Source organism: Rhinolophus hipposideros, assembly GCF_964194185.1.
Source record: "Rhinolophus hipposideros genome assembly, chromosome: 14".
NCBI lineage: Eukaryota > Metazoa > Chordata > Mammalia > Chiroptera > Rhinolophidae > Rhinolophus > Rhinolophus hipposideros.
Window position 1 is genome coordinate 30910740 of NC_138060.1, and position 25683 is coordinate 30936422.

At 36.5% G+C, this 25683-nt stretch overlaps 1 protein-coding gene across 4 annotated transcripts in view; it reads left to right on the forward strand.

Annotated features, from left to right (window-relative positions):
• Positions 1-23371, forward strand: part of CEP70 (centrosomal protein 70) — a 53756-nt gene extending 30385 nt beyond the window's left edge. For 3 of the 4 annotated variants that reach the window (XM_081071745.1, XM_081071746.1, XM_081071747.1), the window contains 10 exons: positions 184-271; positions 366-454; positions 1604-1678; positions 9025-9130; positions 14465-14635; positions 16576-16722; positions 16894-17062; positions 17222-17336; positions 18554-18633; positions 21254-23371. In XM_081071745.1, coding sequence (XP_080927871.1) covers positions 184-271; positions 366-454; positions 1604-1678; positions 9025-9130; positions 14465-14635; positions 16576-16722; positions 16894-17062; positions 17222-17336; positions 18554-18633; positions 21254-21315 — 1102 coding nt within the window. In that variant the 3' untranslated portion in view covers positions 21316-23371. The remainder of the gene's footprint in view (positions 1-183; positions 272-365; positions 455-1603; positions 1679-9024; positions 9131-14464; positions 14636-16575; positions 16723-16893; positions 17063-17221; positions 17337-18553; positions 18634-21253) is intronic. The other variant, XM_081071748.1, reaches the window with a different exon arrangement.
• The last annotated feature ends 2312 nt before the right edge of the window (positions 23372-25683 follow it).

Below are 25683 nucleotides of genomic sequence, written 5' to 3' on the forward strand. Positions count from 1 at the left end.
ATAATATTAGGTAGTAGAACCTAATACCATTCTGTATGAGAACAAGTAGGAAATTTGGCTTAAATTTTAATTCATATTTAGGTTATCAAACCCTTATTGGATTGATTTAATTTTTGTTAGCTAGATTTTTTTCTTTGAAGATAGGTTTTTCATAAGAAGTACACTGCATGTATTTTTTCATAGGCATTATAAAGAAGATGAAAGTCAGTCAGAAGAAGAAAAAGATTACAGAAGCTTTGATGCCTCACCAACTTATAAAGGCCTTCTAATGGTATGGGAATTAAATGTCTAATAAATACTTTCTTATAAAGTAAAATAATAATTTCCTAGGTAAGTTAACTCTTTTTCTATAAAATGCATTGCAGTCATTACAGAATCAACTCAAGGAATCAAAAGCTAAAATTGATGTACTTTTAAGTGAAAAGCTGAATCTCCAAAAAGATTTGGAAAGCCGGTAAGAAAAACTTAAGTCATTTTTATTTCACCTTTGGAAAGTAAACACATACTGGAATTTGGAAGGTTAAATGAATCATTCTAGCCCCTTTTCTCTGAAACTGATCTTGGAGAAACTCGTACTCGTCTGCTCATTTTGTCATTTGGTCAGTTGTCTTTCATATAATTGAAGGAACAAGAACGCATAGGTAGGCAAGGGAAGTGAGAAAATAGGAGTCCATAATGAAGAGAATAAAACTGGGTAGGAGCTCAGAGCAGACTCAGTCTTACACTATAACTTCCATTCCCAAGTTACTTTTGGGTGTCTCATTATTTCGACTTATCCCTGTGTTGTGGGAGAAGAAAACTAAAAAGTTGAAATGGCATACGACAGAAAGGTGTATATATATGCCGCATACTACCATGAGGGGATGACACTCTCCATGCTGATAGTGAGGAATGAGCATCGTGGAGACTTTTTTCATTCAACAACTATTTGTTGAACACCTATTATAAGTTAGACGTTGTCTTAAGCTCTCGTATAATGACCAAAACAAATACCTTGTTTTCATAAAGCTTATACTTTAATGGAGAAGGGACTGATACCTACAGTATAAAAACCTCTTATATAAAGTTTAACGACCTGCCACATAGTAATAATGTAAATTTATGATTATATAAATATGTAGTAAAAATTTTAAAACATGCATGGGAATAATGGATAGTGAATTTAGGAAAGTGGTTACCTGTGTTAGGAGAAGGAGAGGAATAATAGTAGTGAGGGACATACATGGAGTTTTAGTGTATATATAATGTTTTAGTTTAACATAAGACAAATCTGTTAATATTCAACTTTGATAAAGCTGAGTGGTAGATACACCACTATTTGTTTTACTATTCTCTCTTCTTATCTGTACATTTGAAATATTTCGCTATAAAAACAAGTAATAGAGTAACAGCAATAAAAAAATGCTAAGAAGTTTTGAACAGGAAATTTAGAGAAGAAATCCGATGGCCAGTTAACACCTCATTAGCAATCATGAAATATTTTAAGAATTTTAATAAGCATATTTGTGACAAGTAACAAGGTATACTCTGTTCTTTATTGTTAAATATCTTTATAGTTTTATTTAATAAATTGAATGCATTCAACATAATTTATTTTCTACAGGCCCACACAGCGTGAATTAAGACTTTATAAACAACAGGTGAAGAAACTGGAGAAAGCCCTTAGGAAAAACATCAAGTAATTATATTTTACCAAAGTTACAAATTTATTAGGCTTTTATATTTTTTTATTTTTATTTTAAAAAATATTGTATTATTTTTATTACCTATCATCTTACTTCATAATGTCCTCGACTTGAAATTACCATGCAGATGGGGGGGGGGGGTGGAAATGACACTAAACAGGGATATTTCTGGTTCCACAGTTTAAAAACAATTTCTACTGTGTTGGATTTGGCTATATATTCATCTTAAGAACAAGAAAAAGGTAGTTGCCTGATAATGATAAAAGGCAAGATTTTAACTAGAAAATTGTTTTTGAAAGTCATGGAGAAATTGCAAGGGAATCATGAAAATTAGAAACGACAAGCCCCCAACTTTTGTTAGTGGTAGTCACGACCTGTAGCCTATGTAGCCTCGTCATACTTTAAAAGTACCAGAGTGAGTGCAGCGAGCCATTCGTATCCCCCACTTGTACCTTTCTTGACTTCGAAAAGCGTGTGCTCAGAGGAGTTGCAAAAAATTGGTCCTCAAATAGTGATCGTATTTTCTGAAGATGATCTATGTGCACTCTTTGATTCAAGGGAATGGGACTTGAGGAAGTAGTGTGGGAAGCATTGGGATGAAATATTTTGAAAACTATTCAAGTTATTATATGCATTAGATCTATTAAATCAATTATATTATCGTAAGTTGATTCAATTTTCAGTGACAGCTGTGTTCCTTCCTGTGGCAACAATGAAAGGCAAGTATTCTGGACATCCAAGATTACATATTGAGTTAAATAAACAGAGTGGAGAGGGAGAGAGAGAGAGAGAGAGAGAGAGAGAGAGAGAGAGAGAGAGAGAGAGAGGTGTGGAAGGTTTGGAAAGACTGCATTTATAAAAAAATAATATTTTTTCCCTTCCTACTGTTGCTTGACATTTTGGGTACCTGTAGTACCTTGTGCTATCTACTTAGCATTCTGAGTTAGTGGAATTGCAGTGGAAAACAAATGGTTAAAGTCCCTGCCCTCATGGAGATTACATGAAGGGAGGATAGTGAAAATAAACAACACAGTTTTTATATATAGTAATAAATGTAAAGTAGTGTGAGCATTGCAATTGTGTGAATTTGAACAAGAGGTGGTGACATGATTCAAGGTGGCAGTAGTGGAAGTGATGAGAAGTGTTTGGAAGATTAGAGGTAGAACTGATAGGACTTGGTGATGGATTGGATATAGGCAGCTGAGGGGGAAAAAAATCAAGACTCCTAAGCTAGGCCTGAATAACTAGGTATTCGTTGGTGCATTAACTGAGATGGGAAAATTGGTGGAGAAGCAACTGGTAATAGGAGGATGTAGGGGGGTAAAAAGTCAGAGGAGAAGGTGTAGGGAAAGAAAACTTTTCATCAGCCCTCTTAGGCTGGGCCTGAAACTTAAACCGATGAAGACAGATTAACATGAGAAAAGCATACAAATTTATTGAATATGTGAGTTTTATGTGATGTGGGAGACTATGAGGAAATGAAGACCTGAAGAAGAAGTTAAGCCTGAGCGTTTTTATACTAGGTTTGATGAAGAGTGGAAAGTTGTGGAAAAACACGACAGGACATAAGTGTAGTCAACTGGGAGAAACTCGGATTCTTCTTGGCATCCCTCTATCTTCAGAGATAAAGATGCTCCTTTTCACCCGGTACAGGGAGAGTACCTCTCACATGAGGGTCTTATGATCTGCTTCAGGAGAGAAGCGGGCAGATCAGAGAGTCTTTCCTGCACCTGCCTTTATTGAAATTCCTTTAACTTAAAACATTTATGTCAAAGTGGCATATTTTGGAGTGGCATATCCTGATTCCCTGCAATGGAATCTTACTGACTTCAAGGCAAGTATATTAGTGAAGATACACACACACATACATAAATGCACTTACGAGTATATATACATAGGGGTAATATAGTCAATCCGATTGTTCACAAATTCTGTATTTGTGAATTAGCCTACCTGCTAAAATTTATTTTTAATCCCCAAATCAATACTTGTAGCACCTTCATAGTCATTCATAGACATGCCCAACACATACATTTCCAGCTGTTGAACAAGGTGACATTCTGCCTTCTTGTTTCAGCTCTCATAATGTAAATAAGCATCCTTTTTATTAACACAGTGCCACTTTCTTTTTTCTTTTCCTTTTTTTTTTCTTTTTTTGCATTTTTGTGCTTTTTCTTGGCAATTTCTCCAAGATGGCGTCCAGACATAGTATTGAAGTGCTGTTTAGTGTCTTTACACACAAGAAGGCTGTGATCTGCCTTATGGAGAAAATACGTGTGTTAGGTAAACTTCATTTAGGTATGAGTGACAGTGCTGTTAACCTAGTTTTATGTGCGCTGATGTTTAAAGACAAAGTTCTATATTGATCAGTTGAGGGAAGGGGACCAGCTGCATGCAGGAGCCTGATCCTGTCTTTCCCCGAGGAGCAATGGGGTAGTCTTTGCGAATTTAGTGTTTATGGTGACTTTATAGGACATAACTACCACAAATAACAAGAATTGTTACAGAAGGTGCCAAAAAAATGTATACACATTTTAAGAAAGGAAAAAACTATATTAAAATTACACTGATGGCAACCACTTTGAGCACCTCTTGTAAATGCAGAAGTCAAATGTGATTTGTATTCGTCTTTTGTTATTGGTACATATTGAGTATTACAGTTTTAATACAGTTTTATTTTCTTAAAATGTGTATGCAGTTTTTTGGCATCCTCTGTGTGTGTGTGTGTGTATAGTGGTGTTCATTTGGGCTCTTTAAAAAGTCGGTCTTTAGACTGACTTTTCACTCTTAGCCTTTAAAACTGATTCAGAACCAATCCCTGATATATTTTTTCTGCTGAATTTGAGGAAATTTTGTGTTTTTAGAAATTTAAATTTGGAATTAAAAAAAAATCTTAATTTTTTTTTAGGTTTGGAACTTTTGTAGTATCTAGATGTGGAAACAGAATTAGGAATGTTAGATAACTTGTCCATAGCACACAGGTGGTATGTAGGAGAATTTGGAAAGAACTCAGATCTGTATCCAGTCATTCTGACTCCAAAGTTCACACTCTTAACCACCACACTAATAATTAAAGCCAAACAAAACACCCACTGAAGAAATTTTTTTCAAGGTAAAACTTTCAATTTTTATTTTCTTAAGTAGCAGAGGTAGAATATTTTTTCAACTGATGTTGGGCCCTTTTCCACATATATAGAAAAATGAAACAGTTTTATTAATATTACTGAATAAACATTCAAGCAGACTGTAAAGTGCATTATTGGCAATCTGCAAAGACAGAATGAAATCTCACCCTTGTATACAACCAGACAGATACAGCCATTACATGTGAATTGCCTTTATCCAAAGGAAAAGTGAAACTTCTTGTTTTGTTTAGACAAACAGGAAGTTACAATTTAGAGCCTGGAGGCTAGGCTGAACTCCCAACAGAGACAGGCAGATAAGGCATGGTCCTCCCTGATGTTCACATGTCAAAGGGGTGGTTCCAAGACTCCCAAGGTAGACATTCCTAGGATGTAAAATGGGCAAGAGGCTTCTATAAATCTTAAAAAATTTTCGTTCTTTTTAAAGAGACAGAGAAAGGATTTGCAACAAGTTTTCAAAAAGAAATGCTACAAGAAAAGGAGGAGAAAGTCTCTTTCCCTTTTAGAACCAGAGAAAATTCCTTTTTTTTTTCCCCTTTAGATTTGTAGTTACCTTTCAACTAAGCAACCTTCAGTATCAATGGAGGCTATTAATTTAACATGGGAAAACATGGGCTTCTTCTCTTTTTTGAGTTAATATTACAAACAGGCTGAATAAAATTCTGTTGCTAGGAAGTGATCAAGTAGGTCTGCTGGTGCAAGATAACCAGAGGTACTACACTAATTTCATTTAATTGTTCAATGGTGTTTCTATTTTGCTAGGAGAAAACAAAATCAGAATCCCATCACCCCAGTGTTGAGCTGATAGGCGACAGGTGGTCAGTTAGGGTAACAAGCCAAATTGAAATGAATAATCCAGGATTCATTCACTTACTGCAGTAGCATAAGCAAGGGGCCAAAAAGAAAAAGGCTGGTGCCTCAGTGTTCCATTTTCCCCAGGGAATGGCCCCAGGCAAAGTTCAGTCAGTGACAGCCGCACAGATGGGAGGAAGCATCTCACTGCCTAGCAGCCTGGCACAAAAGACTCCTACTGTTTCATGGGCCTAGGAGAAGGCTTAGGAGTAGAAAAACAGAGCGGAGGAAAGTGTTTCAGTTAAGGTTTTCCCCACCCCAGTAAGAGATGATAAGGGCCCTGAATGGAGGCACCTGGGCTAGGAATGCAGCCCTGCATGTGAGCGTGGCCCCCGGGAGTATGGAGGGAGGGGAGAGGTCAGGGGCGCTGAATCCTTGACAGCAACTCCCTTCAGAGATTGCAGTGCACAGACTTTGCACCAAGTCTGGTGTGGGGAGGGCAGCTTTCCCCCATGAGGCTTTCCCGGCAAGGCTTGTATAATTGTCTGTGGTCTGGGCTTGAAAGAAAACACATTGGATTTTGGCCTGGCGCTGGACTGCCCTCCTAGAGAAACAGTTGCCTTCAGAGTTGTGGCTGCTGGATTGAAGAGAACCACCCTTCTTTTTCATCCTAATTATTTCAAAAATCCTAGGAATGCAGGGAAAAGGAGTCAGGGAACATAACTTTGAGAGGCTCCTATGGAGGCATACATGTGTTTTGTATCATCGTGGCTAAATTAGCATGATTTTAAAACAAAATTGGCATTCCCCTTTTCAACTCTTATCTCCAGAATGGGAATGAATCACCATGAGATCATGGAAAGGTTTCAACAGACACTTAAAAGCTATAAAATGTCTGCACATCGAAACTTATCTTTCAGAGATGGCTATAGAAAACAGGAGATAGCACAGCATATTTTCAGTTGGAAGTACAGTTTTCTCTTTTTCCCAGACTCCACAAAGAAACCGAGCTGTTGCTGCTGGCTCTGTGGAATGAGTGTCTGCTAAGTGCATAAAGTATCCCTTGGCCACTCTCAGGGGAATTTTGTGGCCCTCAGGCCTTGCTTACTGCTCTGGAGACTACAAAACAACCCTAGCATATTTCTGAGTACAGCATATTCTGCTACAACATAGGTTTCTAAAACACTCTTTAAAAAAAAAAAGCCAGAATGAGAGGCGACAGCATTTATTTGAGATCAAAAAGAATTAAGTACAGATTCAGACAGAAACCCACATAGTGTCCTGATTATAGGGTGCTTTTATGAGAAAAGGAAGGGAAAAGTAATTATTCCAATTATGTGACGAGAAGTGTTAACCTAAAAATAAAAGGCCAGAGTGAGAGGCAACAAGCGTTTGAGATCCAAAACAGTAGTTATCCAGGAAGCACTGATGCAGGCGGACACTCAAATAGTGTTCTGATTGGGGGTAATGGCAAAGGGTTTTTATGAGAAAGAGAAGGGGAATAATTACATGAATAGAAGGAAGGGTTTTCTATTGGTGTTATTAAGTCAAGGAAAGAATTTCTATAGGTGCTCATAAGCTGTTATTCTTTAGCTAAACATGGTGCTGCTAATTCTAAAGAATGTCTTTAATTTTTAGTCCGTTAGTCAGAGTGTCTGCTTTTCTGTTAGCTTTACAAATAGTTGTTTGAAATACAGTGTTGGTTTGGCCCGGTCCAAAGCTTATTTTGCCCAGTTTAAACATTCCAAAGGTTTGAGGAGTAAGACGTACGTAGCACTTCCTCTGGGATGGCTGCTCTGACTCCATTTTGAAGTGGCTCCTGTGTATTTCACAGAAGAAAGGAATTTCTATTGGTGTTAACAAACTGAGTTATTCTTTAGCTGGACATGATTGGTTACTGACCCTGTCTCCAGAAAGAATGTCCATCGTTATCAGTCCTTGTGGTCAGGCGATCTGCTTTTACTGTTGGCTTTACTAACAATTGTTTGTAAGACAGTGTTGCTATAGCCCAGTCCAAAGGTTATTTTGCCCAAACATTCCAAAGGTTCATAAAGCAAGATGTGCAAGGTTAACGAACATTTAAATTCAGATATACCAGTTTACTTGTATTCCCACTAGGGAGCATGTTGGCTTTTCTGTGTCGCTTGTATTCTACACAATATGTTTCTGGTACTACCTTTAGGCAAAACTGTAAAGTATGTGAATATGACAAATAGGTGGAAAGTCAAGTGGAAAATGGATTGTGAGGTCTTTGTGTCCACTAGAGGAAGGAGGTTGACTTTTTATCTAGAGCTGATTCCACATTAATTTGTTTTTGGCACATACTCACCAGAGAGCAGAGCCAAGCAATTGAGTAAAGGTCAAGGACAATACAAGTGACTGGAGTAGATAATTGTAGGGTAGTAGTAAGAGATGAGGTAAGAAAGGAGTCAGGAGGAATACTGGGTTAGGATTAACAGCATGGAGAGGTTCATGTGCTAACCCCAGGAGATTAGATTTAATTCACAAAGCAGTGGGAAGCCATTGATTCCTTTTTTAGCAGGCAAATGACGTGATGGAATATTGGTATTCTATTTTACAAACAGTAGGACAAGCTCATTAATGAGTCATGGAATCAGTCAATGGGACAGGGTTCTGTAAGAAACTGAGAGGTACACTCAAAGTTAAGGTAGTCAATTTGAAGTGGGTGTAATAAGAGACCACTTTTTTTCAAAGGCAGGGTGGGTGGGAGGAGGAATGTCTACTACAGCCTGACTGCAGAGATATTTGGAGAAAGGCAAGGGTTTGCTACTAGGGGGATACACTCATACATAGTTAGGTTTCTGGGTAAAGAGATTGTCCCCCAGAGTTCCAGTAGCCGCCTGGAACAATGGTCTCTTGGGTTTTCATGTGCTCTTGACTGGGGGATGCTCAGGCATCACTGTTGTCTGGTCTTTGGCACAAGTGGAGCGTGAAGAGGGAAGGACCATGCTCTCTAGCTCTTGCTGCTACACTGCCCAAACCAGCTGCCCTGCCCATTGCTTCTTGCTCCCTTTACCTGTAGCCTCCAAGCTTGGAGTACCTTTTATGTTGCTTCCATCCTTTACTGTAGTTTTTCTATTCTATTATTTGCACGTGTTGGGGAGTGGTTAGAACTTTCTTTTTCAGCTTGATCCCTTTTGTTTTTAGTGATTCTAATTTGTGGTCTATTGAGAGGACCTTCTTGTTTTCCAGTGACAATATGGCTTAACATTTTTTTAAATGCATATATGAAAGTGTGTGTATGTGTGCACGCATACACACACATATATGTGAAAACATAAAGCTGTTGGGAGGGTAGCTGGATCATTGGCTCAATTTGTTATCTTAATCCAGTGTCTAGGAGAGCATTTTGTAATATCTTGATTCCCCTCCTCCCCCTTTAGATTACAGGATCTTATCAGTCAAAACAAGGCTGAGGACACAGAGAAAAAAGATGAGCCCAGCAAAGATAACCAGCAGCAGGCCCTAACTGACCAGAGATACTTTCAGGTATTGAATAGCTGGCAAACACTGGTGTTTGTAGTCAACCCTGGTTTCAATTGCAGTGTAATAAATTATCAGTTGGTAAGGAATACTTGTATCTGGTATTTGTATGTGCTTATCGTGTTTTGGCTTGCAATTACATACCTATTTGGCTAAAAACTTTGTAAGCAGCTTTGCATAGAATTTTTCTTACCCCTTAAAAGAGACTTTGGTCTGGTTCAAAGCAGGGTAGTAAAAAGCTGGTAAGATTTTTACACGATTTTAATTCTCCTTTTCCCTACTCTCCCCCCTAAGCCATTTCCCGTTTTATAGTTTTTGTTGTTGGCTGTTGTTGGTATCATCATTATTATTATTATTTAAGTAAATCTATTTTCTTAAGGTCCTTGTATGGTTTTGTTTTTTATTTAGATGTTTAGTCCATCTGAAATTTAATTTTCTACTTGGTGTGATGGAGAGATCTTCCTTTACTGGTGTTATAGAATAAATGGATGAGCATGTATTGGATAGATGTGCAATTTATTAAGCCTGGTAGTTTACTAACTGAACTGGGCCTGCACTCATTTTATTGGACCCACACAGGGTTTTTTTTTAAACTTTGAATTAATTACTAATAGTTTTTAAATGAAGAAATTTTATTTGTTTAGTCCTTATTTCTAGCTTCTCTAAAAAGCCAGAGATTCTGGCAATAAAATTCTGCACTGTCATTTGATCAGAATAGAATTATGCCTTTCCCCTGTCACATATGGGCCTGTGTTCTTCAGTTAGCATAGTACCCACCCATCCTTGCTTCACTCATTTATGCTCTTACCTGGCTTCAATAGGCATCTGAGTTTACAGATTCTAATAGACCATTCTTTTTGTACTTTATTAAAAGGACACCTTCATCATATGCCATGTTCCATTGTGTGCATAGGTTTGTTTCTAGACTCTCTAGTGTGTTCCATTTTCATACAAATTTCCATATTCTTTTAAGTTCTATAGTTTTATAGTAGGTTTTGATACCTTTTAGGGTAAGTATCTTGTCATTGTTCATTTAAAATTTTTCATTGGCTATTTTTTTAGCACATTTATTCTTCTGGATGAACAGTTTGTCAAATTCAAAAATAGATCTCACTGAGATGAACTGAAGTCGAATTACTTTTAGATTTAACATTTGGAAAATGAAACCTTTACGGTTTTGAATCTTCTCACTCAGAAATGTGTCTCTAATTTTATTTGGGCATTTTTTATAGCCTTCAATAATGTTTTATATATTTTTAAATTTAGCTCTTGCATATTTCTTGTTACATTTATTTCCTAGGTATTTTATAACTTTATTGCTATTGTGTGGGAATCTTTCTTTCCATTACATTATCTAATTGATTATTGCTAGTTCTTCGTATATCAGTGTTCACTTTATGTCCAGGCACCTTCTGAAAACTGTTTTGTTTTAGATAACTTTTAGGAAACTCTCCAGTACCACTCTAACAGAATCTCCTTTATTTCATTTTGTTTCTTCGATTCAATTTGAGAGGCTTTGTCCTTTAACAGGGGAAACCAGACATGGACATTGAGACCAGCTCATATATCTGCTTTTATTCCTAACATCTTACTTTCTGTTTCTATATATGTGGTTTGTGTTCCATTCTTTTCTTTTCCTGACATTTGTTAGGTTGAGATATCTTTGTCCTTTTTTTCTTAAAGTAGTTAAGATGTTCATTATAGTAATTCTTTTAATGATTCTTCTAATGATCACCCTTAAAAAATATTTTTATCCATATCAAGAGTTTATCAGTATCTGTAAGCTCTTTCTGAATAAGACAGGACCTATATTGTGAGTTTTATTTTTTTAATTCCCATCTCTTTGGGAATTGTTTAGTCATTGTAGTGTTTCATCATTAAAACATCGTTTGCTGCCAATCTTCAGAGTACGGTTAAGTCATAAGGAAGAATATACTCTGCTGTCAATAATAATTCAGTGCAAAGGAAATTATGAATTTTTCCAGTAAATGATGTATTTAGATATAGGAGAAGTGAGTTGTTGAAGTATACTCTCTTGAACTTAAAAAAAAAAAATGCTCCTAAATAAACAAATGAAGTCATGTTACCAGACCTATGAGTTTTGCTTGAAGTATGATTAGGAACAAAGATTCGAGATCAACATGTTACCTTGTTTTTGTACTCATATAACTATTTATTTATTAAATAGGCTGGGCTCGATGGTAATAAGGAAATTGCTTTACTCTTCTCCCTATAAACTTGCTGTTTTGATTATTTGATTATTATATCATCCAAGAAGAGGAAAGAAAAGTTTCCTCTTCTTGGATGGTATATAACATAGAACTCATAGCTTTTGGCGGGGGGGGGGGTATAATCACATGTTATACACATCAATATATTTAAAATTAAATCTAGGCATTGGTGATATTAGGGTATTGTTAATTTTTCTTATGTGTAATAATGGTATTGTGAGAATTTGTAGGAAAATATGCTTACTTTGAAGAGATGCTTACTTAAGTATTTGAGGGTGAAGTGTTATCATGTCTTCATTTTCTTCAAATGGTTGAGCTAAAATATAGATAGAGCAAGCAAATATGGCAAAATGTTAACAACTGTTGAATCTAGGTAGTGATCGTACAGGTATTTATGATGGTGCATTTTATGTATCAACTTGACTAGGCCCAGGGTGCCCAGATATTTGGTCAGTCATCGTTCTGAGTGTGTCTGTGAGGGAGTTTCTGGGTGAGATTAACACTTCAGTTGGTAGGTAGACTTGGTAAAGCCGATTGCCCTCCCTGACGTGTGTGGGCCTCATCCAGTCAGCCAAAGGCCTGAACAGAACAAAAAGGCTGAGGAAGAGGGAACTCTGCCTACCTGACTACCTGTGAGCTGGGGCATTGATTTTCTTCCTGCCTTCACACTTGAACTGAAACGTTGGCTTTTCCTGGATGTCGAGCCTGCTGGTATCTGGACTCTAACGATACCATCAGCTGTCCGCATCTCTAGTTTGCCGACTGCTCATCTTGGGACTTGTCAGCCTCCATAATAAGTACATGAGCCAACGCCTTGTAATAAATAAATAAATAACACACACACACACACACACACACACATACACACACACATGCACTCCTCACACACATGCACACAACCCTATCGGCTCTGTTTCTCTGGAGAACCCAGAATCATGCAGCGTTTATTATTTATATTCTTTTTGGGTTTTTTTGTATGTTTCAAAATTTTCTTGCTAAAAATTGGGAGAAAAAGTTATTCAACTCTCAATCAAAAACGTCAATCTGTCACCCAGTTCAAAGCTTCTACCTTCTGCCTACTTTATCTTATGACTGACATGTACTTTTCAAACAGACACTGTGGCAAAGGGTATGATCTGTTTCTTTATTCTCATTGCTCCACCTTCTCTCCTAGTCCTCTGCTGTGTCTGGTGTCTTCAGGGGTGGCAGTGAGGGTAGATGCTGGGTGAGAGTAGAAAGCAAGAGGGGAGAATCGTTGTTGACTGGTACTGGTGTAGTCTTACCAGTGGTACCCTTTGTGAGGCTCATGACCAAACACTGCCTGCTTTCTCTTTCATGGATTGCCGTGTGTGTGTGTGTGTGTGTGTGTGTGTGTGTGTGTGTGTAGAGTTATTTCCTCCCCATCAACTAGGGACCTTGACAATGTATCATTCATTCTGTGGTCAATGTATTTTCCAGCTGACTGCTTAGGAATCTTTTCCTCGTCCTGCTCAGGTGATACTCCCTTACGGTCCTCCAGCTATAGGTAGTTTTTTCCATGAAAGCAAAGCTTGACTCTCTTCAGAAGTGTCCATTTGGCCATAGGGCGTATTCTTACCCTGCCATAATAAAAAAAGGACAGGCTTCTCTTGTTGCTGCTGCTTCTCCTTGCTCTATTTCATCTTTACATATGTATCAGTTCATTTTTGCTCTGTAAGAAACCCTCCTACAACTCAGTGACTTAAAATAACAGTCCTTTAGTATTATTGAGCTTGGACAGCTGGAGTTCTATTGCTCTTGGCTGGGGTCCCTCATGCGTCTGCAGTCAGACACAAGTCAGCTAAGTGGCTCTGCTTCTGGGACTTGGTGGATATTGGCTCAGGGTGATAGAGACATCTAGCCTGCGCTTGTACATGTGTGACAGCAGAGTTCAAAGAGAGCAGAAATAATTAAGGCCCCTTGAGTCTTGCGCTCCTCGCTGGCACACCAGTACTTCCTTTACTGGGGGCCTGTGCAAGGCCCAAGACCAGCCCAGATTCGAGGAGTAGGAAATAGACTCCACTTCTTGATGGGAGAACCTGCAGTGTCGCATGGCAAAGGTGAGAGGATATAAGGAAGAGAAATAATTGTAATAATTTTTGCAAACAATGTCCTGCAAAGTCTGGATACATATACCTCCCTTCCCCTCTGTTCAGCACCTCTGTCATGGAATGGGATTGTCTGGGAACCTCTGAAGCTCAGCATCACTCCTTGATCTCTTTTCGGAGTTCTGCCCTCCTTACTTTTGGTGCGTGGCGGGAGAGGAGGAGGACTCTGTTCCTGATCTCATTAATAATCTAATTGTTTTTTTTTGTTAAAATAAACTCTATTATATTTAAAGAGTTTAAATCTAATAGAAGTGAAATATAAAAATGCACTAAAATACAAAACAACAAAACTTGTAAATAAGCTTCAGAAGTCAAATTCTCAGGAGACGTGTATGGGGACAAAAGAAAACCAGCATAGTATTTTCTCTCTCACTAGTTCTTTCCCCTTTAAAATACACTTGTCTTGGAGAATCCTGTCCAATGAAGCTCTAACATTTTCTCAGATAGGCTGGTGACTATCTAATCAGTTTGATCACCTCTTAGCAAGACCTGCGTAATGTTTCAGGATTTCTCTCTAGAATGTGTCGGACTGTATTATTCATTGTCTTTACTTTGAACTTCAACTGAAGCTGTGAAACAAAAGGAAATGCCCCCTTTTGATATCCAAATTAGCTTAAATATGAGGATATAGAAACAGGGAAATGTGGGATTCTAGCTGAGGCTATCTGGATGATGATTCTTTATGTGGATTATAATGGGCCGTTCATAACTACTTTCAAGTCTAAGTCATTTAAAAATTCATTTTAGTTCTTCTGTTTCGTCTGTGGTTCTCATTAGAACTTACATGTTTAATCATGTTGATGAAACTATTGTACTTCTAACACATTACAAGTATCAGTCTGATTAAAGATCTTCCTAATGCCTAAAATTAACTCTGAAAATGATACTACATTGACATATAAAGCCCTCCGTTAACATATATATCACTTTGATAGGACTACAACAAACATTTCAACTAAAAACACTGTCTTTTTTTTTTAAAGGTGCTGAGTAGCATCAATTCAATTGTTCACAATCCAAGAGCTCCAGTAATAATTTACAAACAGAGCAAAGGAGGAGTCCAACATTTTAATAAAGATCTTGTTCAAGATTGTGGATTTGAGCATCTTATTCCTATAATAGAAATGTGGGCAGATCAGCTGACTTCCCTAAAGGTAAGAGGTTGAATGCTCTTTATATGCTTTGAAAATCTGTGGAGTCTGTGGCCTTTTTAACAGAACTAGGCCTACATTTTTTATTGTTGTTTAACTATAAAGCCGAAAAGGTTTAACTTCTCTAAAATTTGCATCTTGCTACTTAACATATCTGTTTTAAGTACTACCTATTTGATATTGTCATTACTATAAGCTTTGCCTCATGTAAGGTTTTACCAAACAAGACATTTTTAGGTCATTGCCTTGTTGAAAATCTATAGTAGATCCACTTGGCACTTCTAAGTCCTCCACTGTTCTGCCTTCATCTCCTTCTTTTTGGTAATCCCATACTGCAAATTTTCCTGGCCCTCATTCCCCTTCAGATGTAATGTCTTATTCTTCATTTCATTTTAATTGGGGGTTTTTTCTCTCTTCACATTTTAAATTATTTTCTTTCTCTCAAAACAGCTTATCTTCATGTCTGTCTATTCTGTAGAGCAGATTGTAGGCAGCAGCCTATACTTTGCTTACCTATCCTATCTATCCATGGAAGAACAACATTTCTTCACGTTGTGAACATTTCTTCAGGGTTATTGTGTGTTCTTTATTAAATTCAGGGTTTTATTTTTTCTTTCAGTTTTTGTTGAGTAGTTCACTGGAAGGTGAATTGCTAAAGTTGGCAGTATTTAATTTCTGTTCCCTTTAAACTTTAGATTTTTAACAGCTAATGTATATGTAGCACTACTTCTGTTCATGAAGATGATTTAATAACCCTATTTGTTAATAGAAGCCTTCTTACATGAAGTGTAAATGGTGCCAGAGATATGTGTAAGAATGTGTAAGCTCCATGAGTTTTATCTTTTTTGTTCTCTGATGTATCCCAGGGAACCTCCTGATACATACTGAGTGCTCAATATTTGTCAAAAGAATAAAACAGAATAACACATTCCAAGACAAAAAATGGAGATGATGATGCTGAATTTAAAAAAATCTTAATGAAAACATGTCTGTAACTGTTGAAAGGATATTCACATTCAGCCTAATTTCTCCTTCCCATTTTAAATAGGGCTCAGATGGAGCTATAAAATAAAAAAACACAAAAAAACAAACATGTTAGTTGAGTGATAGTGTTGGATTAATATACCTCCCTATAGGCCTGAGTTGTACCAGTTTATATCTCAGAAAAGGGTGATAATTAGTGGTTACTTATGTAAATCATGGCATTTTCCCCAATCATTGCTTGTCAGGGCGTTCTTCCAGTAGAAGGGAATAGTGCTAACTTCACTTTTCTCCTTGTCAGGACAGATGGGCTCGAAAATGCCCCAGCCTTCCTTAGACAAGGGAAAGACTAAAACAGAAAGTTGGCAAAGGAAAGAATCGAATAAATGGATAGTTATTGATTATATTGATTATGTTCCAGGCATTGTGGGAGGTGTCAGAAAAGGTGAAAACAGGATACAGATTAATTGGAGAGACAAAGCATACTAAAAAATGTGAAATTTTTAAAGAGATGTGTGCACATCTCTGTAAATGTATTAAGGTATTGAATTTTACACTTAAAGGGTGCATTTTAGCCTATGTGAATTACATCTTAGTAAGTCTTTTATAAAAAAATCTAAGGCCAAAATATAAAGGGCAAACTACTTTTTTATTCATCAATAATTCAAAACATATGCTAATAATAACATATAATTGCTTAAAGCATCCAGATTTGAGATAATCAATATATAATGTTTTATGTAAGGCCTATATTTACTTGGAGAAAACTAATTTTCAGACTTTTTCTTAATTGGTAATGGTATTGTTTTAAAAAGTACTGATGATGGTTAATATATTTATTAAACCCTAACATAAAACCTAGTGTTTTTCTAAGATATTGAAACATAATATTTTATTAGTGTTATCAATGAGTACTGTTATTTTTAAATCAGTAATACCATATCATTTCTTTTGTTTTAAAGGATTTGTATAAGTCCTTGAAAATACTATCTGCAGAACTGGTGCCTTGGCATAATACAAAGAAGCAGGATGAAAATGAAGGTATTAAAGTTGAAGATCTGCTGTTTATAGTAGATACCATGTTGGAAGAAGTTGAAAATAAGGAAAAGGTAATACTTAATACTTCTCTAATACATTTTAATGTAGTCTTACCTTAAAAACTGATAATGACATGAATATTGATATTCTATTAAACTCTATCTTTTTTTAAAGTTTTATTAAAGATTTGGGATTATTTTAAGATGTGAACATCTTTCTTTTTCTCCGTATTTTTTGGATAGGACAGCAATATGCCAAACTTTCAAACTTTGCAAGCTATTGTTGCTCACTTCCAAAAATTATTTGATGTGCCTTCTTTAAATGGAGTCTATCCTCGAATGAATGAAGTTTATACTAGGCTTGGAGAAATGAACAATGCTGTGAGAAACCTTCAAGAACTCCTAGAATTAGGTAATGACCCTCTGTCATTTTTGGCCCCCATTTAAGAATTATTCCTAATAAACCAACAAAAAGTAGGGGGAAAAATTTTAAGTAAAAAATTGAGGATAACTGATGCATAAAGTGTTTGATTTAATGATTTTATTTTATCCGTTTATTTCTCTTTTGCAGATAGTTCATCCTCATTGTGTGTGGTGGTGAGCACAGTAGGAAAATTGTGTAGGCTGATCAATGAGAATGTGAATGAACAAGTTATGCGGGTGTTGGGACCTGAAGATCTCCAAAGGTATTTATTTTTAAAAGTTTGCAAAGTATCCAGAATGCTTGGACTGCTGAAATTAAAGACCTTCAAAACTTCTCGAGATCTTTACCTTTCCTGTTTGGGATAGCATATTTTAAATAACTTGACAATTTAAAATAATCTCACACTTTAGGGATGGGGAGAATGCCAAGTATTTTCAAGATAAAAAGAGATCGGAGGGCCTGTAGGTTTATCTAGGGTGGGTCAGGGCTCCAGCTTTATTGCTGTAAGCGTGTTCCCCGTAGAAATTATATATGGAGAAATTCAAACCTTGTTAGCAACTTCATGTGAGTTTAGAATATAAACATGTCCTTTTTTTTCCCCAGTATTTTTTTTAATTAAATGCATTGGGGTGACAATTGTTAGTAAATTTACATAGATTTCAGGTGTACAATTCTGTATTACATCATCTATAAATCCCATTGTGTGTTCACCACCCAGAGTCAGTTCTCCTTCCATCACCATATATTTGCCCTTACCCTCATCTCCCACACCCCAACATGTCCTATTTTTAGTACACTACCGTAGACTATTTGAATAAACACTAACAGTATTTATTAATTGATTAGAAGATAAACTATTAAGGATTTTTTAAAAAGCTACGCATCTCTAACATAGAACTCCCCCCAAATTTTATACTGCAACATATGGAAATAGGAACACATACATATAAATATACATACATATACCACCTATTCCACGTGTTCTGCACGTTTTCCAGGAAGAGCCCTTACCTAATCTGACACTTGAGTTTTCTGATACTGGACGCTTTTAGAAGGAACACATATCTCACTATTGGTCCTTTTCCCCTTCCCAGTTTCACTGACTACTGATACTTATTCCTAATGTTTAACAGAATACTGGATACAAAAGCCATTATTTTTTAATATGTTTAAGAGTGTGGTCTCTTAAGAATCCTTGAGCTAAATAGAAACTTTCCCATATTTGGAATGTTATATAAATGTAACCTTGGAACAGGTATTTACATTAGTTATAAGAGTTTTTTGTTTTGTTATTTTTGGAAAAGTGATATTAGATGAACAAAGAGCTCAAAAAGGAAGACTTGCAGTAAATTTTCATTAAATTTATACTTAAATTAGCAGGGCAATTTCTTTCCATTTAAAAAAAAATGTTCTATTTTCAATTAGATGCAAGAACCTTAAGTTGGAAAGTAAGTATAAACTGTGCATTTTTTTCAAAAGCATTATCATCAAATTGGAAGAACATGAAGAATTTTTTCCAGCATTTCAGGCATTTACTAATGACCTACTTGAAATCTTAGGTAAGACATCTGTTGTTGGTGGTTAAGTCTTAAGTCTTTCAAGTCTTAAGATGTCAGTGGGTTTGAGGGAAGGATGTTCCTGTGTCATTGGATAAGTGCTTTTACCTAGAGTGTTTGGAAACAACTGATAGTTCTGGAAACACACTCCTAACTTGCAGGTAGAGGTGGTTGGGATTAGTCTACAGGACAGAGAAGCACATATCCTTTAAGCAGCTAGGGGCTGCTTTTGTTTGGGGACCTTAAGATGAGAAATGGCATTACTCTGGCTAGGCCCTGACTCTGTCATTGTGTAATGAGAAATCTTGGTAGAATTTATGATCTTGGAAGGTGTTTTTTTTCCCCTCCTCCTCCTCCTTTTTAAAGATAGTACTTACTTGCTGTGTTTTTTAAATATACAAATTAAATTTTTTACTCAGGTGATAAGAAGTAAACATTTGTGCAAAGGAAGAGGTAAATTTATAAATCTGTAGAAAGGAAGAGATACATTTATACTCTTGGTCAGATTGAGGCCTTCATTGGTAGTAATATCTCTTAAAGGGAAAAATTTAATTTGCTTAGGAGTCATAGGCAAAATAGAGACCCAAGTCTGTTATTTTAAGTGTGATTATATATGGCTATTAAAATAATTTATGTTACTATTAAGAACACTTTTTAAAATGATTTATTCACTAATTTTTTCTGTATGGCTCATTTGAAAGATCTAAAAAAAAGAGAAAAGAATGGCTCTTTGACATAGGAAATTAAATTAGAAGGAAATGAGGTTTAGTAGAAGATAAGGGAATGAGTAAATTAAAATTTGGTAAGAAAAAAAATAAACGAAAGAAGTATCTGACTGGCGTGTATAGCCTAGTGAACATAAAGGAAGTTTTGTGGCCAATTTTATATAGACGGTGGAAGCAAGAGAGACAGAGAGTGGGCATGCTTTAGGCATGCTCATATGTTTGAAAAGATCATAGCAAGGGAAAAGGTAATTTGAAAGTTAAGATGAGAATGAAATTGTAGAAATGTGTTGCCTCGTATCTTAAAGAGCCTTGTTTCATAGAATAATATGACTTTACTTGCTTTGGTGCAGCAATGAACTTAAACAATGAAGTTCTTGTCATTCATAAAACATTTTAATAGGTGTGCTGGTAACACTTATTTCAGAATCCTTCTGTAGAAACTTCCTCTCAGATATTATCAGCATGGTTCATGTGGAATATTTGCTTCAAGAAGCCAAGTCTTCCTGCAGATGAACTCTGCATTTTGGTCAGTTGAAATTTGGGAGTTACATATTATATTTAACATTGGGAAAGTGAAATCTATTTTGGCAACCATGACTATTGTTGTTATTATTAGATGTCATATTAAGCATCTAGAACTATAGAGTGGTGTACTGAAAACCAGATATGAAGAAGGACTTCCTTTTTCTTATACCGTATAAGCTGAGAAAATTCTTGTATCAGCCAAGATCCTTCCCTGTGAGGTTCATTTATAAGGTGGATTTCTCATTTAGTGAGGAAACAGGCGAGATTTCAGAATGGGGGTCGGGGAATAACTTGATCTTGTACTTTACCGCGACGGAAGGTGTGAACCAAATTCTCTGTTGTAGATTTGCTTATGTTTTTTCCTTTCCTAAATCTCGGTACTTTGTAAGTGGATCCAGACAAGTATTCTGACTGTTAGGAGCTTAAGCAGCATGGGTCATGTGTTTAGGCTAAAGGAAGAAGAACCAAAACCCAGGGAAACATGGAGGCAGAAAGGTGAAATCCAAGGAAGCAAGTTTTACGTAAAGGAAATGAGTTTATGAACAGTGGCCTAGCAGAATAATCTAGAAAAAGTGGTAAGAATCTAGAGAACCTGCCACTAGGGATTACCTACCTTTAGTAGGGCTGGAGTCCAGATGATGAGAGAAAGGACCTTGCTTCCTCAGCAGCCAGGAGCTTTCAGACAGTAAGTTCTAACTTAGGCTGATTGGGAGAAAATAGTCTTAGAAAGAAAAAGCAGATTCAGAAAGAACCTGGCAGAGAAAGACCTGACCTGGTTTATCTGGTAAGCTGGAGCAGGCTAAGCTGTATGATACACTGCATCTGAGGTTTGCACTTTGGGAGGCGTTAACACCTTTTATTAGGTAGATGTACTTCATTCTAAAAGGTAGGCCTAACAGTGATCCTACTAATGAGAAATCTGTCCAGGAGAATTAAGGATTAAGAATTAAGGACTGTGTTCCATGCGACGAAATCCCTAAGTCCTCAGGAACCCAGGAGAGAGAGCCTCTATGTGAGATTTTACCATGTAGCCTCATCCATGTGAGCGTACAGATTTAAAGAGGCAATAACATAACACCATAAATATGGCCCGTAGGATGTTTTAGGAAGAGCATACTGCCAATGAGATTTATGTCAGCGTCAGTCGGTGCTTGTAGGTATGTGGTAGCTTCTACAAACAAGATGCCCTGTGAGACCTGTGTGTCTGAATTAGTGAGACTTATCATCACTGTTGGAGAAAAATGTCATGTGCCTGAAAGCACCATTGTTGTGGCCTTCGTGTTTGAGGTTTGCTTTTGCATAGAGATTCTCATTTCATCCGAGCCCATCACTAGATAAAGCTACTCTTTTATTCTTCTTTTTTTTTATTACAGAAATTGATGACTTGGATGCCATTGTACCTGCCGTAAAGAAATTAAAAGTACTTTCATACTGAACACAAATCATTTTTACTGTGTAAATTGCATTCTTAACATTCTAAGCATTTTGTAGGATTGATCTTACTTTGAGACAAGGGTTATAAAATGTATTTACTCTCAGAATTCATCCCCTTCCTACTGTTGTGTCCTTTTCCATTCATATAATTTTTATGAACTCTGAGATTCTTACAGAGAAAACAGTTGTTAAAGTAGTGATTTAACTTTAGAGCCTTTAATCATTTCTTAAGCAATTCTTGAGTGCTTAAAATTTAAGATTATTTTAAAGTATAGTGTGTGAGTAGAAGAGAAACTCAGGGAAAGAGATTGTAAGTAATAGAAAGGTTGCATTTAAGTTCAGGGTTTAGTGATCTTTCTGGTTCTGGAAATAAGGAATGCCAGTGGCTGTCGAGTCCAGCCAGTAGGAAGCTATTGCTTTCCTGGGAAGGAAGTGACACATTCTATTAAGATATCCCTCATGGTGCTTGGCCTGTCAAAGCAGGAGGAAGAAAAGGAAGAAAGAGGAAATGTTTTATTTTGTGTTAGGGTAGGAAATGAATTAGGAGGTAATATAGATGAACAGATAGAAGTCTCTCATAAAAAGTGTCTTTTTTGGCAATCTTGATGTAATGTACTTTTTATAAGGGCATGAGATTGCAAATAAAAATTTTATGAAGAATTTCCAAACATAACGTGTCCTCAGTGACTTATTTGTATTATTCACAAATAATGAGTCATATTCTCTCACAAGGCTGAGTCCTCCTTGGGCAGCGGATTCACGCTTGCTGCATCTTACATAAGAGTGCTTTTCTCGCTTCCTTCTACTTATTCTCTATTCTCAATATTCAGTGTGATTTTCTTAAAGGGCTAGTGTTCTGCCTCACATCTAGGAGTACAAGCCACTTTGCTGCTCCCCACCGCCCTGCCACCCTAGCACCCCCCACTTTTATAAGTAGTAAGCCTAGGAAGACGTCTGTTATTCTTGTTCTTTGTCTTACAGACTTGTAAAGAATTTCCAGGCAGCAGCATGGTGGAATGGTGAGAGTAAATGTCAGTAGATAAGCACCAAGGTCCGGTCTAATGAGAAATCTTGGTAGAATTTATGATCTTGGAAGTTGCTAACAAGGTGTTGACCTTACGGATTAGACATAAGATAGTATCTTAGGTTCTTTCTAGATTTAAAATTCTTTGTTTTGTTAGCCTCCAATTACATTTTCAAACACTAGCCCACAACTTGTGCAAGAACCTGTGTCTTTGAGGGTTGGATAAAAAAAATATTTGGATACTCAATAATGTAACACTCTTGAGTTGATTAGATTACTCCAAGAATTGCTATGAGACAGTTTGGGAATCTAATAGTATTTGAAAGGAAGTAATTTAAAAATTATGTTAATCTAAGTTTTGTCAGCTAGGGGTTAACTCTTAGCTTAAAACAGGTTTTTCAGATTCTTTCTCAGAGGCCTAGGAGTTTTTTGGAGGGCCACTGAGAGGGAAGTGCCACTAGTGGGAAGAATGTTAGGCCCTCTCTAGTAGATCTACTTTTATCCAATTTTAATTATTTAAAATATAAGTAAAGTCCTGCAGATATTGTTTAGCTCTTGATTTTTCTTACAATTTTATTGATGTATAATTGATATATAATACACTGTATATATTTAAAGTATACAATTTGGTAAAGTATACATATATGCCTGTGAAACCATCACCACAAATAATAAACATACCTGTCACTTCAAAAGTTTTCTCTTTGCCCTTGGGAGTCCTTTCCCACTCCCTCCCATCCCCAGGCAACTAATGACCACTTTTTATCACTGCAGACAAGTTTGCATTTGATAGGATTTTACATAAATGGAATCATACAATGTGTTCTCTCTTTTGACTGTCCTCTTTCACTCAGCGTAATTATTTTGAGATTTTTGTATGTCGTTGCATTATTAACAGTTAATTTCTTTTTATTGCTGTACAGCATTCCATTGTATGAATATACTACAATTTGTTTATTCATTCACCTGTTGATGGAAATTTGGGTTATTTCCAGTTCTTGACTACTAATGCAAATAAAATTGCTATGAAATAACATTCACGTTCAGGTCTTCGTGTGGACATATTCCTGATAGGCAGTGTCTTGAACTGTCGTTTTCATGTATTTTGTCTTTTGTTTTGATTTGATTTGGGTTGGTATGGGCAGATGGGTAAATTCGGTTTCTGTTTCTCCATCCTGGTTAAAAGTGGAAGTTTAGAAGAAAATATATAGGTCCTTTGACTTAGGTTGTCTTTTGTTGTTTTTTCTAATTGTATTATAGTCAGAGAACATGGACTATTGGATATTGAGTCTTTGGAATTTGTTGAGACTTTCTGCAATGAATTTTATACCTGTTCCACATATGCTTTAAAAAAAAAAGGGTAATCTCTAACATATGTATTTGCGTTATTTGTAGTTCTTGGCTATTGTGAATTGCTGCTATGAACATTCTTATACATGCATCCTTGTACACTTTTGTGCAAGTTTTCTAGAATCTATCCAAGAATTGCTGGGTCCTGGGGGAAACACTTCTGTGTGCAGGCACAGAGGCTATGCACTGTACAAACGGAGGTAGAAGCATTTCTATAGAGAACTATGTGAGTGGAGTCTCGGGGTTGCACAGTATGGAGGCTTTGATAGGGAATGTGTATCTCCAACTTTGGAAGAAAACGCCAGACTATTATCCAAAGTGGTTGTACCAGTTTATACTCCCACCATCTGGATGCGAGTTCCTACTTTTCCACATCCTGACCAATTCTTGGTAAGTCAAATTTTTAAATTTCTAGCCAGTGTAGTATATAGAGTTATTATTGTGGTTTTAATGTCAATTTCTCTGATTATTAATGAAGTTAAGCATCTTTTTCTTTGTTTATTGGCCATTTGTATTTCTTTTTTGAAGTGCTATTATATATCTGGTTTATTTTTCTGTTGGACTGTCTTTTCCTATTGATTTATAAGATGTCTTTATATAGTCTGGACGTGAGCTATTTGACAGCTATATGTGTTGCAAAATATATGTATATATACATATATATACACACACACATATCATTTTCACCCTTTTGTTTTCAATACTTGTATGTGTTTAACGTGAACCTCTTGTAAACAGCATGTAACTATTTTTATTTTCATGGGTTTGACATTCTAGGTTTTAATACTGGGTTTATTGTGATTACAAATACAGTTAGAGGTCTTTTGACTATCTTCTTTTGTATTTTCTATTATATTTTTCTGCTTTTATTCCCTTTCATATTTTTTTGGTGGGTTGATTTTTCTGTTATTACTCTACAGCTTATCTTAAAAATTTTAATATATGTTTTATGAGTCAATGTCCAATCAGGAAACAAAACCCACTTTGCACAGGTAGCCAAACAGGAAAAATTTAAAACAAGAATTGCTAACTAGTAAAAGCAGATAAAAGAGGACTCTGTGGGGTACAGAGAAGCAACTGCAGAAAGCAGATACTACCCCCAGGGGTAAAGGAGAGTGAACAAGAAAGAAACTTAGAAATTTAGAAGAGCACCTTCCCACCCAGCTGAGATTTCAACCTTTGAGGAGAGGTTTGGCTGCCATAGAAACAGGCAGCCCACTTAAGGCAAAGAAACTTGCCAGATGGCGCTGGCTGGTGTTGAATCATGAAGGGTACGAGCTGGTGATAAACTGTGAGGGGAGCTTAAGTGACTGAGAGCCCCCATAGGGCAGTCGGCCACCCGCCATGGAAAACAGCACATCAGTGGGAGAAAGAAAACCCTTCTTTTTGCTCTAGCCTTTCAGTCTCGCCAGTCTCCTCACTTCACAAGTCATAACATCAAGTCACCTGGCAAAGGACACGAGCCTGTGGTGTGTCCGGTATCAAAGCAGGGCAAAGAGGGGCTGATTTGGAGCTGAGAGGCGATAAAACTAGTAAGTGACACATTTATTATAACTTGTTTTTAAAATATAAAACTATCTTTAGTTTTCCTAAGATGAGGACTTGAACACTTGAATTTTCCTCTGAATCAGTCTCATGTCCCTTCTTAGATATATTAGTACTAGCATTTTAGTGCCACTGTTTCTGAACCCAGTGTTTGCAAAAGGTTTTGGTTGCTTGTGATATTTTTTAAACAATCAAGATTAGGTTTACCAACATATTTTACAGGTTTCTTTTCTCTCCACTGTTTCCCACATCTCTTCTGCCTTCCTGTTACATTTTCCTTCTTGAAATACATCTACCGGCCATTTGTTTGATATTCCCTTGCACTTCATGTTTTTTTAATACATCTACCGGCCATTTGTTTGATATTCCCTTGCACTTCATGTTTTTTTAAATTGTTCTTGTTTTATAATTAGGGCCAGTGAGCTTTATTTTAGTGGGAATTACCTGCTG